Source organism: Chiloscyllium punctatum, chromosome 30 (assembly GCF_047496795.1).
Source record: "Chiloscyllium punctatum isolate Juve2018m chromosome 30, sChiPun1.3, whole genome shotgun sequence".
Lineage (NCBI taxonomy): Eukaryota > Metazoa > Chordata > Chondrichthyes > Orectolobiformes > Hemiscylliidae > Chiloscyllium > Chiloscyllium punctatum.
This window is the reverse complement of record NC_092768.1, coordinates 52,157,023-52,175,458: the sequence shown is the minus strand read 5'-3', so window position 1 is coordinate 52,175,458 and position 18,436 is coordinate 52,157,023. Positions and strand designations below refer to the sequence as shown.

The window sequence follows — 18,436 nt, the reverse complement described above, 5'->3', positions numbered from 1 at the left end:
TGAATAAATCCCATCAGATAAACGAGTTGAGCCACTGAGAGCCACCCTAAATCCCAACAGGATGCAAGCAACAGCTCTGCCGATTCCTGTGGCTAAATGATCTCTCTTTAATATCTCGTTCAGTCACCCTACTGCACTCTCTTTAATATCTTGTTCACTCACTACCATATATAAGCTCCGCATATGGTATGGGATATTAAATTTTGTTTAATCACTAGCACAATACAAACATCTTCAGAATGTAAGAAACTGGAACTGATGGGGACCGTTTGGCCTCTCTGAGCATGTCCCATACCTCGACATTTCATAAATCAACCTCCTCTTTCAATACTTTCAGTGAGCTAGCCTCCATAACTCTCTGGGGTTACAGAGAGTTACAAGTATTCACAACCCTCTGGGAGAAGATAGTCATTTGCAGCTCAGTTTTAAACGAATGGCCCCTTCTTTTTGTTCCTTTGTTCAAGATCCCCCTGTCGGTGGGAACAGTTACTCAGCATCCGCCCTGTCAAACTTCCTCAGAATCATCGTTTCAACAAGATCACCCTTTATTCTTCTAACCTGTTCACTGTGCTCTTGCTAAGTCAGTCCCTTCATCCCAGGCATTAGACTCAAGGATATCTTTTGACCAGACTCTAACTCTAGCTTATCCTTTTTACAAAACGTGTACAGGGACCAAAACTGTACACAATACTCCAGGTGCAGCACAGCAAAACCATTATTATCTCGCTAACCTTTCTATGTCAGCGTTTCCCTCTCTATAGCTCTGGGATCACTCTCCATCTATCTGATAATTCCTCCCCATATTCTGCACCCCCTCAACCCCTCTCATTAGCAATCTATCCTACCTTTTCCCAGCTCCTATCACTCCTGAAGAATGGTCACCAGACATTAATGCTGTTTCTCTCTGCATAGATCTGTTGAGTTCGTCTACCTTCTATTTTTGTTTCACATTTCCAGCATTTTTATGTTTTGTTTTAATCAAATGCGTTTGAACCTAATTACAACCCTCACATTGCTGTGTGAGACAGTGATTATACCAAAAGCTCAGTTCAATATATACAGAAGCAAAATACAAAACTACTATCATATTAAAATGAAGACAGTGTGTTTTTCATGGAGGGGTGATTTGGATTGGGGCTCCATGCCCTCCATTCCAGAGTCTGGTTAAAACTCAGTCACACTCTGCTCCCCGTTATGAGTCAGTCTCTGTAGCAGGTGGAAATAGCAGCCTTTTCTCTCCATTAATTCCTCGTGCTTTCCCTCCTCCACCACCATCCCTCTCTCAATCACAATGATCTTGTCAGCCTTCTCCACAGTCTTCAGACGGTGGGCAATGACCAGGATGGTTTGTCCCGTGCCCTTCGATAAAGCCTGCTGGATCTGGGAGAGATAGACAGTGAGACAGTGAGACAGTGAGACAGTGAGACAGTGAGACAGTGAGACAGTGAGACAGTGAGACAGTGAGACAGTGAGACAGAGAGACAGAGAGACAGTGAGACAGTGAGACAGTGAGACAGAGAGACAGAGAGACAGAGAGACAGAGAGACAGAGAGACAGAGAGACAGACAGAGACAGAGAGACAGACAGAGACAGAGAGAGAGAGAGAGAGAGAGAGAGAGAGAGAGAGAGACAGAGACAGAGACAGAGACAGAGACAGAGACAGAGAGAGACAGAGACAGAGACAGAGAGAGAGAGAGAGAGACAGAGAGACAGAGAGACAGAGAGACAGAGAGACAGAGAGACAGAGAGACAGAGAGAGAGAGAGACAGAGAGAGAGAAGTATTAACAGCAGGCACATAGAGTCAGTGTCGCCTAATGCCAGTGGCCTGCAGGTACCTCTTTGGGCTGGGGGATCTGGAAGAGTAAATCATACAGTGCTGCCCATGTCCCCATCACCATCTCCTCTATTAGACTGTGGAAAACCGTCATGACGTCAGTAAGAAACCCAACCAATCAACATCCTTCCTTTCCAGGGGGAGAGGAGGCAGACCTGCCCCAGAAAACCTACCTGGAGCTAAACTGGAGGATCAAGGTGATCGCAGGACATTTGCAAGTTTATTGGTGGTTGAGTAGTTGGTGTTGGGGACTGTATTTCAACTCCAATAATTTGGAAAACATAAATGTGTAAACTAGCACAGGGAAAGTGAGAGTTTATAAGCATAGGGGAGAGAAGCAATTTATTGTATGGCAGTGTATTGTTAATATTATGAGACTGAGGCTAAAGTAAATTAGAGGTGGAAATAGGTTTAGAAGTTTCAGCTTAGAAGTGCAGAACAGCTCAGCCAAGTGCGTCAGTGGGCAGTCAGGGTCATTTCCAATGTCACATGCAAGCCCGTGTGCAGGAAGTGTCACCATAGCTGGAACGATAGTGCAGGAGCTGGAGATTTCTAGATTACATTAGATTCCCTACCGTGTGGAAACAGGCCCAATGGCCCAAACCAGTCCACACCGACCCTCCGAAGAGTAACCCACTCAGACCCAATTCCTCTGACTAATGCACCTAACAATATTGCCAATCTAGCATGGCCAATTCACCTGACCAGCACAGCCCTGGATTGTGGGAGGAAACTGGAGCACCCGGAGGAAACCCACGCAGACACGGGGAGAACACGCAAACTCCACACAGACAGTCATCAGAGACTGGAATTGAACCTGGGTCCCCAGTGCTGTGAGGCAGCAGTGCTAACTACTGCTTTGGGGAAGATGGCCCCAAGCCAGAATGGTTCGACCTGGGACTGAGCTTCTTGAGGGTGTTTTGTTAGTGTCACGGTGAGGGTTTTAAACTAACTTGGCAGGAGTGTAGGATCAAGCGAAAATAACAGAGGAGCAGACTAGGGTTCCTGAAATGCCAGCTCGCACCAATGAGAGAATAGTAAGTTATTCAGCGGAGTCAGTGTAAGGGCAAGAATCTAAATCATATTGGTGAATACACAGAGATTAGGGAATATGGTGAGGGAGTTACAGATGCAGATTTTGAATTAGAATTACAATGTGTTGGTGGTGATGAAGTTCTGACTCATTGAAGAGCAAGGTGGTGTTAACTATTCCTCAGTAGGAGGAATTCAGGAAAATACAAAAAGGGATCACGGGTGATGCTTTGTAGTTAAGGAGACCATTGTAGTTCCAAGGAAACAGAACATTTCAGAAGGTTAAAGGGCAGAATCAATCTAATGTAAAGGTTTGGATACATTGCTCAGTATAGTCTATAGAACAGCAGCAAGTGGGGAGGATGTAAATGAACAAACCTGCAGGGGAATTAGAGAGGTGTAAACATCATATAATAGTTATAATGGAGGACTTTAATTAGCTGTATACAGACTGGGATAGTGTGGTATAAGGGGCAGGGAGGGACAGGTCTTCCTAGGCTGTATCCAGGACAGTTTCCAGAAGCAATATGCATCCAGTTTAAGTAAGAAGGAGGGTCTGCAAGAGCAGGCTTCTGGAAGTGAGGCTGGTCAAATGAAGGAGGAGGAATGAGGGATCAATGATCATTGTATCAAACGGTTCAAGACGACTGTGGGAGATGTCATGGGTCACTCCAGAGTAAGAATAATCAACTGACAGAGAGAGGATTTTAAAGGGACAGGAGCAGAGCTGGACTGATCAAATGGAACAAAAGGTTGGTGGGGAAAAACAGCAGCTGAACAATGGGAAGGGGATGGTCCAGATACATTCCCTCAAAAAGGAAAGGTGGGACCATCAAATCGAGAGCTCCATGGATGGCCAGGAGATAGACATTGCGATAAAGTAGAGAAAGTCTGCTTTTGGCAGGTGTCAGACAGATAATACAATTGAGAGTGAGGAGGAATATTGAAGGTGTGGGTGGGAAGGTGGGAAAATAAGTGAAACAAAGAGAAATTATGGGAGAAGGCTGGCAGCTAATATAAAGGGACAATGCCAAAGTCTCCAATACGGACATGAACAGTAAGAGGTGGTAAACAGGGGAGAGGGCTGATTAGGCACCAAAAAGGGGATGTACACATGAAGGTAAGAGGCAACTCAGAGGGGTTCAAGGGACACTTTGCATCGGTCTTTACCTACCATGGAGGTGCTGCCTGGGTCACAAGAGCACATGTCAGGCCATTCAGCCCACTAAGTGAGATCATGACTGATCTGATCATCCTCAACATCTCTTTCCTGCCTTTTCCCCATCACCCTTGATTCCCTCAATGAGGAAATACCCGTCTGTCTCAGCCTTGAATATACAGAAGGAAATTGTGACAGAGGAGTAAACCCAGTCAGCTAGAAGACCTTTAAATTGATAAAGATGCGGCATTGGATAAGCTGTTTGTACTTCAATCAGGACCTGAGGAGATGCATCCAAGGATATAGAGGAAGTGAAAGTGGAAAATGCAGAGGCATAAGCCACAATATTGCGATCCTCCCAGGATTTGAAGTGGTCGAGGATTACCAGAGGACTGGACAATTGCAAAATTTATAGCCTTGGTCAAAGAGATTGTACAGAGAGGTTAAGAAATCGTAGCCCATTCAGTATACTATCATTGGCAAGGAAATGTCGAAAAAAACTATTTCAGGGAATTTTAATAGCCCCACGGAAAAATATTGATGATTTGGAAGAGGCAGCATGAATTTCTTACGGGAAAAACGTATCTCACAAACTTGCCGTAGATCTTTGAAAAGGTAACAGAAAAGCTTGATGAGGGTAATGCTATTGCTGCGGTTTACCTGGATTTCCAAAAGGTGTGTGAGAGAAAGAGTGCCATACAATGGATGCTTGAGATTTACAAAGGACAGCAGTAACATGGATACAAGATTGACTCAGTCCAGGATAAGATACCTTTGGATAAGATAATAGGATAATGATAAAAGGGTGTTTTCTGCAGAGAGTAGAAGATTTGTAGCACAGTTCTCTCAGGGTCAGTAGTGGACCCTTGCTTTTCCTGTTATGTACGAATAATCTGGAACTTGGTCTGCTGGGAACAACTTCCATATTTGCAGATGATGCAAAACTTAGAAGAATTGTAAAGTGTGAGGAATCAGTGTGGAAATCTAAAAAGGACATTGACAAGCAGTGGTCTGGGCAAATGGGGGCATTTAGGGTCCAATGTGGAAAAACTTGGAGCTGATGGACTTTAGTACAAAGAAACTGGAAAGAGTATAAAATAAAGAGTATGATTCTAAATGTTGTACAGGAGCAGGGGTTCCTCCAGGTAAACATACACAAGTCATGAAAAGTGTGAGGGAGAGTAATAAATCAGAGAGTATTCCAGGCTTCATTCATTAAGGCAGTGATTATAAGACCAGAGGGTTTCTGATGAACTTACACTGCATACTTGTTTCAACCTCAGCTGGGAGTTTTGTGGACAGCTGTGGGCACCATTTTATAGGAAATAGGTCAAAGTGTAAGAGAGGGTGCAGAAGCGATTTGCAAGAATGGGTCCAGAGATGAGAGACTTAAGCTTTTAAGAGATGATTTGGAGGGACCGGTGTTGGACTGGGGTGTACAAAGTTAAAAATCACACAACACCAGGGAATAGTCCAACTGGTTTAATTGGATGCACTAGCTTTTGGAGCACTGCTCCTTCATCAGGTGGTTGTGGAATATAAGATTGTAAGACACAGGATCTGAGTCTTATGATCTTAAACGCCACAACCACCTGATGATGTAGCAGCGTTCGGAAAGCGAGTGCTTCCAATTCAACCAGTTGGACGATAACCTGGTGGTGTGTGATTTTTAGCTTTTAAGAGAGGTTGGGGAAAATTTGACTGAACTCCTAGAGGAAGAGAGAGCTAAGTAGAGATGAAATAGAAGTTTTTAAAATCATGAAGTGTCTGAAAAAAATACACAAGAAAGAAAGTGTTGCTGCTCGTAATTGGATTGAGAACCAAAGGCCCAGATTTGAAGTGTTTTACAGATGAAGTGAATGCAACGTGCGGGAAGCTTTCCACACAGCATCTCGGAAATATGGGGAAGGTAGATTCAATGGAGGTATTCAAAAGGGCATTGAACGATGATATAAACAGATATGATATACAGGGAAATACAGGTTAGAACAAAATTCATATTCTCAAAGTCAGAGCACACAAAATGCACTGAATGGACTCCTTTTGCAGTCTAACAATTCTGACACTGATAAATGTGTTACACCTGTAATAAACCCTATCAATCCACACCCTAACACAGTGTAATAACGCTCTGTTACACCAGTAATAAACCCTATCAATCTACACCCTAACACAGTGTAATAACGCTGTTACACCAGTAATAAACCCTATCAATCTACACCCTAACACAGTGTAATAACACTCCGTTACACCAGTAATAAACCCTATCAATCTACACCCTAACACAGTGTAATAACGCTCTGTTACACCAGTAATAAACCCTATCAATCTACACCCTAACACAGTGTAATAACGCTGTTACACCAGTAATAAACCCTATCAATCTACACCCTAACACAGTGTAATAACGCTCTGTTACACCGGTAATAAACCCTATCAATCTACACCCTAACACAGTGTAATAACGCTCTGTTACACCGGTAATACACCCTATCAATCTACACCCTAACACAGTGTAATAACGCTCTGTAATCAGATTTTCTGTGAAACCTGAGGCCGCTCACTCACCGTGTGCTCACTCTCCACATCGAGGGAGCTGGTTGCTTCGTCAAGGATGAGGATTTGAGGTTGTCGGATGAGAGCTCGAGCAATGGCTATTCTCTGTTTCTCTCCACCAGAAAGCTGTCCTCCTGCCTCTCCGACATCTGAACAGGAGAGTGGAATATTTCAGTGATGCTCACATCGTATTGATCCCTTTCCCCTTCTCCATACAGTGGGGGCAGCTCAGTGACTTGAGCAGCTCCTAATGTGGCTTCTCTCGGAGATGGAAGTGAGCTCCCCACTGGTGTAGCCTTCCATAGAGATCAGTGGGAGTAACCCCCAAACACTCAAAGCCCAGATAGTCACCCACCCTTGGTAACAGAGCCCCTCACTATCACACTCAATTACCGTCGCTCACCCTCAAGAATTGGAGGCCCTCAATATCACACTCAGTGACACTCACCCTCGATAACAGAGTCCCTCACTGTCATACTCAATTACACAGTCCATCCTGATCATCCTGCCCTCACTCCCAGTCTCGCTGGGTTTCGAGTATGGTTTCTGATGGTACCTGTGCTGTAGCCATGCTCCAGTCCCTCGATGAATTCATGGGCATTGGCTTTCTGAGCTGCTGCAGTCACCGATGACATCGGAACGTTCTGGAGGCCATAGCAGATATTGTCCCTGACAGAGAGTGCAAACAGCACAGGCTCCTGTCCCACGACACCCAACTGAGGAGCAAAAACACAAGAGTTTTGTTCAGAATCACCAGGAGAGAGACCAGACTCCAGTGTGGTTGTAGAATACTATCGGTGTGAGAGGATCAGGCAGGATAGTGAGACCTGTACTCAGTGCTCACCAACAGACAGAGTGGGCAATGAAGGAACATCATTCGACACAGTTCAAAGCATCACACATCTTCGAGAAGGACGTATTGAGTGCAGTCAATACGGTACACACCGATATTGTGTGTAATTTGGGATGGACAGATGGAAACTGAGGCAGTTGGTAAAGTGATAGACTTACCTTTATTAACTGAGGTATTGGCTTTAAGTGCAGAGAGATGATGCTGGAACTGTATAAATCACTGGGGAGGTCACAGCGAGAGTACTGTGTGCAGTTCTGGAATCCTCATTATAACACTGGAGAGGGTGCACTGGAGACTTACCAGCAAGTTGTCTGGGCTGCAGAGTTTCAGTACCAAGAGAGAGATGGGATATACTGGGATTGTTTTCTTAAAGCAGAGGGGATTTGACTTGAGATTTATACAATTTTCAGGAGCATAGATAGGATAGAGGGGAAGAAATTTTCTCTTGGTGGAGGGGTCAATGACCAGGAACACAGATTTAAGGTTCGGGCTGGAAAGTTTAGAGGGGGAACTGTTTTACCTTGAGGGAGCCTAGAACTCACTGCCTGTCAGGGCGGTAGACTCAGAAACCCTCATACCATTAAACAAGATGGGCACTTGTGACGCCAAGGCACACAAGGCAATGGGCCAAGTGCTGGAAAATGGGATGAGTTATGTGGTTGTTTTTGACCAGTGTAGATGTGCTGGAGAGCTCGATAACAATAACTGCTTGCCTTATTTAGTTGGAGTGCAGGTTGGAGGGTAAATGCTAGCCGGGTTAACTCCCCTGATTTCCTTCAGTAAGAAGTCCTGGGTTTTCTCACAGCCACCACAGCAATCAGATGACTCACAGTTCATCTGAATTATTCTATCAAGGAGAACAAGCCAAAGATTCATGGAGGAACAGCCCAGGAGGGTGGGTCTACAGGTTTTGGGCACAAGTGAAGAAAAACAACAGTTTCTTCCCATTATAGCAGGGATAATCTGACAGAGGGAGGTGAGAGGGAAGGTGGTCAGTCCACAGTCAGCGACGGTCTTGCTCAAAGAAATGGGGATAAATTACATTGGCTACTTGGGTTGGTCAATGATCAGAGGGTGATGGGCAATGGGCATATTTCAATCCAAATGTAGACGCTTTTCCCTGTCCCAAAAGGTTGCTCAGGATGGAAGTTAGTTCAAATATAAAGACTGAGGTTGGAGATTTTTGTTTGTCAGTCATGCCAAGGGCAATGGAACCAAATTGAGTAGATTTAGAGGAGATGTGGATCAGATAAGATCTATTTTGTGGTGAACAGGCTGAAAGACTTCCTCCTGAAGGACAGAAAGCTGGGAACTGAGATGGAGGGGATGGCACTTGCAGAGAGTATGTGAGTATAAGGTGATGGAATGAATGCCAATCCCTGGAGTATTATGTGCCCAGTTTGCTTGTGGTATTGCCACTCTGCACCTCCTTATTCATTTCAGAATTTTCTCCCTGACCCTGGGGGTTATATGAGCCACTCACTCTCTCTATCCCCAGGGACAAGGGGACAGTTGCTCCTCACCTTTTTGTGGTAATATTTATGTTCATATTCCTCAATGGGTCTGCCATCCAGCAGGATCTGTCCGGTCTGAGGTTGATAAAATCTCTCGAGCAGGTTCACACACGTCGTCTTGCCCCCTCCGGAGGGTCCCACCAGGGCCGTGATCTCACCACACTTCAGCTCAAAGGAGACGTTCTGTAAAGAAACAGGACAGGAAGAAGGAGCAGGTCAGCACAGTGCAAGACAGGACACACACATCCTGGTCTGTCACTGGGAGAGAACAGGGAAGACAGGTTCAACTGTATCACGGTTCAGAAGCCAAATTACTAATGATCACACTGAACTATTAAATTCCAACGAGTCTTTTTTTTAACTAGAGGACACACAGGCAAAAGGTGGTTGCAGATGTATATTCACTGGCCATCTGCTCGATACCTGTGTGAACCCATGGATATCATCTGACGGATATCACAGACATGTCTAACAGGGAGAGTGAAAAAGAAGAGTTAACAATTGACTGGATCTCCACCCCTACATTTCCAAACTGCCTTAGGAGAAAGCCATCTCTTGCCCACATTCCTATGGTTTACCATTCCACAAACATACACGGAGTACAGTCCCTAATCTATAATGCATCATGTGATTATGTGAACTGGCATTCTGTGAAGGTCACAGCTTGAGGACAGCTACTAGACACCCTTGCACTTCAGGTAAAAGTAAAGACTAGTCCTCACTTTGCTGAAAGCCATTCACTGCTGAAAGGAAACAGGACAAAAGAATTTCAGTTAAATTGCAAAGAGAAGAATCTCAAAAGTGACTGCTCAACTACCAATATCCGCCCTACTTTATCACTCAATGTAATGGCTACTACATTCACTATCTCCCTTTCACTCTTTCCCAACTGCCCAGAGACGGATCCATATATCTACTCACTTTTATCTTTTTGTTTGGACTCACTTTGTGTGCCTGTGTTACACCTCTACGTTTTTTTGGATTTCACTAACTAATAACCTCACTCTTCAATTCAAGAATGGGTAATCAAATGAACTCTTTTTCAAACATAAGTTAGTTTGGATGTGGGAGAAAGGCATTCTATTGGAAGCTTTTCCATGAACATTGTTGCGAACAGTTAGGGGGTGGGTGAATAATGAAGGGGAGCCAGTTTCCGATGATGCAAATGAGATGAAGGCACTTTGTGCTGAGGACCATAAGGAATCTGGAAGTGGATACAGATAGGTGGAGACAGTGGGATAAAACTGGACAGATGGGTTTAATGTAGGAAAGTGCGAAGTCATGTACTTTAATGGAAGGATAATTTTTAAATGGAGCGAGACTCCAAAAAAAGTGCATGTGGGTGTTCTTATGAAACACAAGTTAGCATGTAAGTGCAGCAAGTAATGAAGAAAGTACATGAAATTTAGGGCTTTGTGACTGGCGAGATTAGAAACAGAAGGGTCTTCTTACAACTACACACAATATTGGTGAAGCCATACCTGGAGTACTGGGAACAGTTCTGATCCCGTATTTACAAAAGGATTGACTGGGATTGGGATCAGTTCAAACGAAGCTTACGAGGTGATTCTTGACTTATGAAGAATTGCTAACTAGATTAGGTCTTTATTCATTAGAGTTTAGAAGAAAGTTGGTGATTTTATTGAAAGGCTGATTCTGAGGGGTTTGACAGGGGAGATGTTGAGGCTCTTCCACTCATGGGAGACTCAAATTAGGGAACAGAGTTACAGAATAAGGGCGCACTCATTGAAGACTGATATGGAAAGGAAACGTTGCTCCCAGAGGGTAAAGAAGGTCTGAACTTCCCTACTCTCAAGAGTTGTCAAGGGTGGTTCATTGGAAGTTTAAGAGGATTTAATTTAAGAGGATTATTTGTATAGATATATTACTTAATATCAGATATATTACTTAATATTACTTAATGACAGCTATGCAGAGGCGGCAAGAGAGTGAAGAGGCCCAGGACAGATTGGACATGGTTTTATAGAAAGGAAGGACATGCATAAGAGACTGAATAGCCTCCTTCTACTGATCGTCAAACGGTCACAACTGCACTAACCAATGTCAAGCTGTCAGTCTGTCTGTCTCTCTGCAGTAAAAATGACTGGAGAAAGCCACAATACTGGGAAATGTGATGTTATACACTTTGGCAAGAATAAAGGAATTGAATATTATTTAAATGGAGAAAGACTGCAGAAAGAGGGATTTGGACGTCCTTGTCCATAAATTCCAAAAAAGGACTGTCCAAGTCAATAGGTCATAGGGAAAACAAACAGAACACTGACCTTTATTTCACAGGGAGTGGGGTATATAAATAGGGAGGTGTCGCTAAACCTATATAAGGCATAAGTCAGACTACAGCTGGAATACTGGGAAGGGTAACCAAGGAAAGATATTGGAGGCAGTCCAGAGAGCTTCACTCAGCTGATCCCAGATATGGAAAGACCGACTTAAGAGGGGACGTTAAAGTGATTGGGTATGGACTCACTCAAGATGATTATCGAGCACAGAGAGGGGGAAATTTTCAATCAGGAAGGAATCCCAAGGTTATTGGGAACAAAGTGGAGTTGAGGATTAGCGGATCAGCCATGGCCTTATTGAATGGCAGAGCAGACTCAATGGGCCAGATAGCCTACTCTAGCTCCTATATCTATGGTCTTCATCCACTCATTGGCTAATCTAAGATTTCCCAGAAATCCACTGAATCATAATGTCAGATTCTCTCAAGGTATACTAGGCAGGTTGAGTCAGTAGTTAGGAAGGCAAATACAATGATGGCATTTATTTTGAAAGGACTTGAATATATAAGTAGGGATAGTACTGCTGAGGCTCTGCTCAGACCATATTTGGCGTATCGTGTGTGGTTTTGGGCCCCATATCTCAGGAAGGATGTACTGGCCCTGGAACATGTTCAGAGGAGATTCATGAGAAGGGTCCCAGGAATGAAAAGCTTAACAGATGAGGAACAATTGAGGACTTAGGGCCTATATTCGATGGAGTTGAGAAGGATGAGGGGCTATCTAATTGAAACATACAGAATATTGAATGGCTTGGACAGAATGGCTGTTGAGAAAGTGTTCCCATTGATAGGAGAGACTGAGCCCCGAGGGCACTACCTTAGAGAAAAGGAAAGATCTTTTAGAATTGAGATAAGGAGAAACTTCTTCAGCCAGAGAGTGGGGAGTCGATGGAATTCATTGCCACAGAAGGCTGGGGAGGCCAGGTCATTGGATGTATTTAAGACAGAGATAAATAGGTTCTTGAGAATCAAAGGGATCAAGGGTTTGGGAGAAAGCAGTAGAATGGGGTTGAGAAACCTATCAGCCATGACTGAATGGTGGAGCAGGCTTACTGGGCTGAATGGCCTAATTTCTGCTCCTTTGTCTTATGGTCTTCGGTCCCTGATCTAAGATCTCACTGTAATCCACTGCAATAATATACTCCGTACCTGATCTATGATGTAACTGAGATCTACTCCAACAGTATACATTATAGTTACAGAATCAGTACAGGCACAATGGAACAAATCTGTCCCATAACGATGGAGCAAATCTGTCCTGCTGTCCCAAAATGATTCTGCTCTCACTCACATCATTGTCTTAGTATCTGATTCAGACCTCAGTGAGATCTCCTGCAAAATTACCCTCAATGCCTAATTCAGAATCACTCTGGGATCCACTGTAACATTACAATGTCTGATCTCAGAGGATAGAGGAGATGATTCGATTATAATCTTACCTTTAAGGCCTGAATATCGGGTCTGGTTGGGTAAGAGAAGGACACATTCTGGAATTCTACATGTCCTTTCAGGGTCTCCTTTACCAGCTTCCCGTCCGTGGGAACACTGGACTTCCGATCCATATACTCAAACACTTTCTCGGCTGCTCCCACTGAGTGAGTCATCTCCGAGTACATGTGAACCAGGGTCTGTTCAAACAGACAGAGAACAGCTTTACCTTGACAATGTCCATGCTCGTCCTCACCAAGACAGACCAAACACAGCAGCGCATGTACCAACAACACACAGACACACAACAATGGATGAAAAGGACACATGAAGCTGAAAGGGCCACAGCCTTTCCATCGGAGAGCTGTTTCTCGTGGTGACCAACAAGAGCTGGGTAATGCTGCCTACTTGGGTGCACTCATTGAAACAGAACTGTTAACTTCACAAATTCAATGCTTGACAATTCAGACACCCGAGCTCGAAAGAAGTGGTATACCTAGACTGCCACTAGAACTAACTGCAGAGAGGCTGGTATCCAGTTCCCCCTTATTTACACTGTTCCAGCTCCCTCAGAGTGAACAGGAACTCCGACGCTTCTATTTCTAACTGTCAGCCAGGGCTCCCTGATTGGGGCTGTTAAGCTGGTCCAATCAGGGAACTCAATCTAAGCGATCCACTTGGCTGACCTTGTTACTATTGCTACATCACAAAATAGTGACATTGTCTAACTGTCCACTGGTGATTCGGAGTGATCTGTCAGGACGTAAGATCGTAATGTCAAAAGAGAGAATGGGGATATGCGATTGCTGCCAATTTGGAACTCGTATGTGATCTGTGCAAACTTGAAGGAGTCGTTCCCTGTGTTTGTGGAAAACTTATCTAGAACTGGATGCAACATTTAGAAATGTAGAAATTAGGAGCAGTAGTCGGAGGTTCAGCCCTTTGAACCTGCTCCCTAATGCAGTATGATCGTGGCTGATTATCTAATTCTGTACCCATTTTCCCACCATACACCGGATCTCTTTAGCCCAAGAACTATATCTGACTCTATCTTGAAAACAGTCCATGTTTTGGCCTCATCTACCTTCCATGATAGAGAATTCCACAGGCTGAAGACATTTCTCCTCATGTCAATCCTAAAAATGGCCTAGGAGAAAGTGAGGACTGCAGATGCTGGAGATCAGAGCTGAAAATGTGTTGCTAGAAAAGCGCAGCGGGTCAGGCAGCATCCAAGGAACAGGGTAATCGACGTTTCGGGCATAGGCCCTTCTTCAGGAATCCATCGACGTTTCGGGCATCAGCCCTTCTTCAGGAATCTATCCTGATCTTCTTCAGATTCCTGAAGAAGGGCTGATGCCCGAAACGTCAATTCTCCTGTTCCTTGGATGCTGCCTGATCTGCTGCGCTTTTCCAGCAACACATTTTCAGCTCTAAAAATGGCCTACCCCATATCTTTAAACCATGACCCCTGATTCCAGGCTCCCTGGTTATCAGGAACATCCTTTTTGCTTTTCCCCTGTCTAGTCTGGTTAGAATGGTTATAGGTTTCTATGAGACTCCCCTCTCATTCCTCTAAATTCCAGTGAATGCAGTCCGAACTGATGCAGTCTATCTTCATACCTCGGTCCTGCCATCTCAGGAATCAGTCTGGAAAACCTTTGTTCCATTCCCTCCATCTCCGGAACATCCTTCCTCAGCTAAGGAGACCAAAAGTGCACACAATACTCTGGGTGTGGTTTCACCAAGTTCCTGTAATATTATTGCAAGACCACCCTACTCCTGGACTCGAATTCTCTCACAATGAAAGCATTTATTCAGTTTCTTCATCGCCCGCTGCACCTGCACGTGTATGCAGACTTTCAGTGACTGGTGGACAAGAGAGACACCCAGGTCCTATTGCATCTGCCCCTTTCTTAAACGATCACTGTTCAGACAATAATATGTCTTCCTGCTCTTGATACTAAAGTAAATAACGTCATATTTATCCACGTTATACTTCATCTGCGATGTATTTGCTCACTGACTCAACTTGTCCAGATTACACTGCATCCTCATCACAGCTCACCCTTCCACCTCGCTTTTAGTCAGCTGCAAATCTGGAGATATTTCATTGAGTTTCTTCATCAAAATCAGCAGTGAATAGTTGGGGTCCAAATGCACTGACCCCTGCGGTACTCAAACAGACAGAAACGAGGTTTATTAAGCAGAAGGTTAATTGTGCTAACAGTTCAGCTTAAATAAGCTTCTGGTGTGGCTGTGTTTCCAACAGGTTTAGTTTATGGAGTCATGATTTGGAAACTATCACTGTACTCTAACAGATGAAAGGCTTAACAGACAATCAATTTTTCAATGTATAATTTCAGTTACATCACACTGTAAATTTTTGCTATAAATTCTGTGTTAGGATTGAGCCCTCCACTATCACCTGATGAAGGAGCGTCGCTCCCAAAGCTAGTGTGCTACCAATTAAACCTGTTGGACTATAACCTGGTGTTGTGTGATTTTTAGTTTATGGAGTTGTTGTCAATAGAGGCTCATGTATACACACTAGACAGATGGCATTTCCTGGGATATCCTCCAGGTCCAGCTCATGCTAACATCATTACTAATTTCCATAAGAAGATCTCCTTTGATAGAAAGACCTTTAAGCCTTTGCATATTTCTGATATGTAAGTGACATATTCAGAATATTTCAGCCTGAAAGCTTAACAAACTCCATCTTCCACCCACATTGACCATTGAAACGGAACAAGCAAATGAGCTCACCCTTCTCCATGTCAGAATTCTCAACTAATACAATGGTTGCTTAACCCTTATCTAGCAAAGACCCACACTCTCTGGTCAACATCCACACTGCGATTCCTACAGTTGCATGCTACAAGTTTGGTCTATTGGGAACCACATGAATTGGGCTGGAGCCATTTGCTCACTGTGAGAGGTTGCTGCTGAGATGGGAGAGGTGTCAGTGGAACTGTACGGTAACAGGTACCCTAACCAACCACCACGTGCTGTGTCCAGTGAAAACTCATGAAAAGGAGCCTCTGTCCACTCCCTCTGGCTGAATGGTGCCCAGTCTAGCTCAGAATACCCTGGAACGAAATGGAATCCCAGAAAATCCAAACAATTGGTGAAGCTAGTTGCCTCACTCAGCAATAAATCCATGAGTAGGTTCTGTCCACTAACAGCATGTTGCTATTAATGTTTTGTCTGAAACACAAATGAGTAAGGTGGTCTCCGAGTTTCAGTGATCGAGCGATTCCAGGTATGCAGGCTGTATCTAGCAATGACTGGGGGGAACCATATCGATTACCGCTCGCTCTGGGCAGCATCTGATCCTGCTTAACCAGCCCAAGGCTGCAAACCTCTGAAAGGATAGCCACCATTGGATGTGCACTCTGCTATTGGACATGATTAATTAAATAATCCAGACTGTGCTCAGAGACAGTTTAAGATAACAGAGTGACACACTGGCACATGCTGAAAGCTACATTCACAGGAGGCCATTCAGAGAAGGCAAAAGCTAACTAAACCGCATAGTAAACTCTGCATCCCTCAAAGGCAGCAACCATCAAACCACACTCCGACCAGCAGAGAAATGAGAGTCTTACCCGGACGTAAGATCCGAATTCGCCCTGGTACAGGATAAATGCGACAAGATCCCCACTGCTCATCTGCCTGTTCCGGATCAGGTGCTGTCCAGCGTACAACATGATCAGCTGCATCACAAGTTGTATGTGCTGCAGAAACACAGCAAGGGGAAGGAATGAGACCACAGGCAGAGTGAGAGACATAGTAATACACACCTGAACAAAGCGAGAAAAGAGAGAGAGAGACACACACACAGAGACAGATAAGGGAGGATCTCACGGTGTATATGGCACCCTGGGGGGGGGTGTACTTTCCCTCAGATTGCTGATCCCGTCTGAAAGTGTTGACATCTGAAATGGTGGCTCTTTCTGCTCATGCTTCGGACAGACTGAGTGCTGAAGCAGTCACTATGTACACAGTGGGGGGTGCAGACTGTCGTATCCACTCACCCTGTGGCACACCAGGTACACCGCTCTGACAATATCCCGTTTGTTCTTGAGCTGGTGTGTTGCTTGGAGCTTTTCCTCGAACAGTTCAGATTCCTCATCCTCGGCGGCAAAACTCCGGACTGTCCTGATCCCAGAAACAATCTCGCCGGCCAGTTGGTTTGACTTGGCGATGGAGTCCTGCACCTCCCGGACCAGTTTCTGTGTGTAACGCAAAACAAAGCAGTCAGACACAATCCCATTCCTGGGAAGCTGGAACGATTCTTCTTGACTGTGCAAAGCGCTGATCTATTCCATTGGAACCACAGGTGAAGGTTTGGTTGGGGTAGAAAGTGGGTCCTGGAACTATCAATCACACTGCAGCAACATACATTTGAAGATATGGTTACCTCATTACAGCAAGGATGTGACTCCACCAACAAGCGAACGGGGGAGATTTGCCAGGATTGGAAAATTGCTGCCCTGAGGAAAGATTGGATGGGCAGGGAATGCTGTATGCACCTTCAGTACTGTAACCTGCAAGGAAACAAACTGGGGTGTTTGGAATTTAAGTACTACTCTGGAAGCAGTATTAGATAAACTCAATTTGCTAAGACCCTTGGCCCCGACAGCTTGCATCGTGGGGTCCCCAAAAGAGATAGCAGACGCACTGGTTGTAATTTTCCAAAAACCTGGAGAAGGATTGGAAATCTGCCAATATGACACCACTTTTCAAAAAGGGAGGGAAGGCAAAAAGCATGTAGCTGGTTGGTCTAACATACATTGTTGGAAAAATATTGGAATCAATTATTAAGGAAATAACAGCAACACATTTGGAAAATCATAATGAAGTCAAGCATTCCTGAAATGGAAATAGTCTCTGATTAATTAGAATCTTTTGAACAAGTCTCAACCAGAGTGGGCAGAGGAGATGTGGATAGGTAGATAGATGTGTTGAATTTCAACTTCTAGAAGGTGTTTGACAGGTATCTCACAAAAGGCTAAGTCTTAAGATGTCATGGAGGCAGTATTGGTGTGTACAGAGAATTGGCTCATGGGCAAGAAATATTGAGTGGGGATAAGGAGATCTTCTTCAGGTTGGTGACCAGTGGGTTCCACAGGGATCAATGCTGGGACTACACTGTTTACATCAAAATGACTTGAAGGAAGGAAGTGAAGCCAAATTTGCAGATGACATAAAAATAATGGGAAAGGCAGATGGTGAGACAGATAATGATACATTAAGTAAGTGGGCAACAAGTTGGCAAATGGAATATAACATGGGAAAATGCAAAATTGGGCATTTCAGAAAGGAGAACAAAAGAACAGAGTGTTGTTCAAATGAGCAAAACGCTGCAGAAAGCTGCAACACAAAGGGACTTGGGGAACTTGCACACAAATTCAGAAAGCTTGCACAGAGGTGCAGCAGGTAATCAGGAAGGTCAATGAAATGTTGGCCCTTATTTCGAAAGGGTTGGAGTGAGAGAGTAGGGAAGTCTTACTGCAACTATACAAGGTGCTGGTGAAACCACATCTGGAGCACTGTACCGTGAGCAGTTTTGGTCCCATTATTTAAGGGAAGATTCATTTTATTGGAAGCAGTTCAGAGAAGGTTTATGAGGATTGTCTCATCAGCAAAGGCTAAACAGGTTGGAACTCTACTCACTGGAGTTTAGAAGAATAAGAGGTGATCTCACCGAAAATATAGGATTCTAGGTTTGATAGGATAAATGCTGAGAGGATGTTT

General features: G+C 44.3%; 1 protein-coding gene across 1 annotated transcript in view; it reads right to left on the bottom strand.

Annotated features, from left to right (window-relative positions):
• Positions 1-244: 244 nt before the first annotated feature.
• LOC140455510 (antigen peptide transporter 2-like) overlaps positions 245-18,436 on the bottom strand; it is a 30,837-nt gene continuing 12,645 nt past the window's right edge. The window contains exons 5-11 of the mRNA XM_072550455.1: positions 16,714-16,911; positions 16,285-16,413; positions 12,688-12,876; positions 8,959-9,132; positions 7,139-7,298; positions 6,595-6,731; positions 245-1,380 (exon numbers count right to left, since the gene is read on the bottom strand). Coding sequence (XP_072406556.1) covers positions 1,165-1,380; positions 6,595-6,731; positions 7,139-7,298; positions 8,959-9,132; positions 12,688-12,876; positions 16,285-16,413; positions 16,714-16,911 — 1,203 coding nt within the window. The 3' untranslated portion in view covers positions 245-1,164. The remainder of the gene's footprint in view (positions 1,381-6,594; positions 6,732-7,138; positions 7,299-8,958; positions 9,133-12,687; positions 12,877-16,284; positions 16,414-16,713; positions 16,912-18,436) is intronic.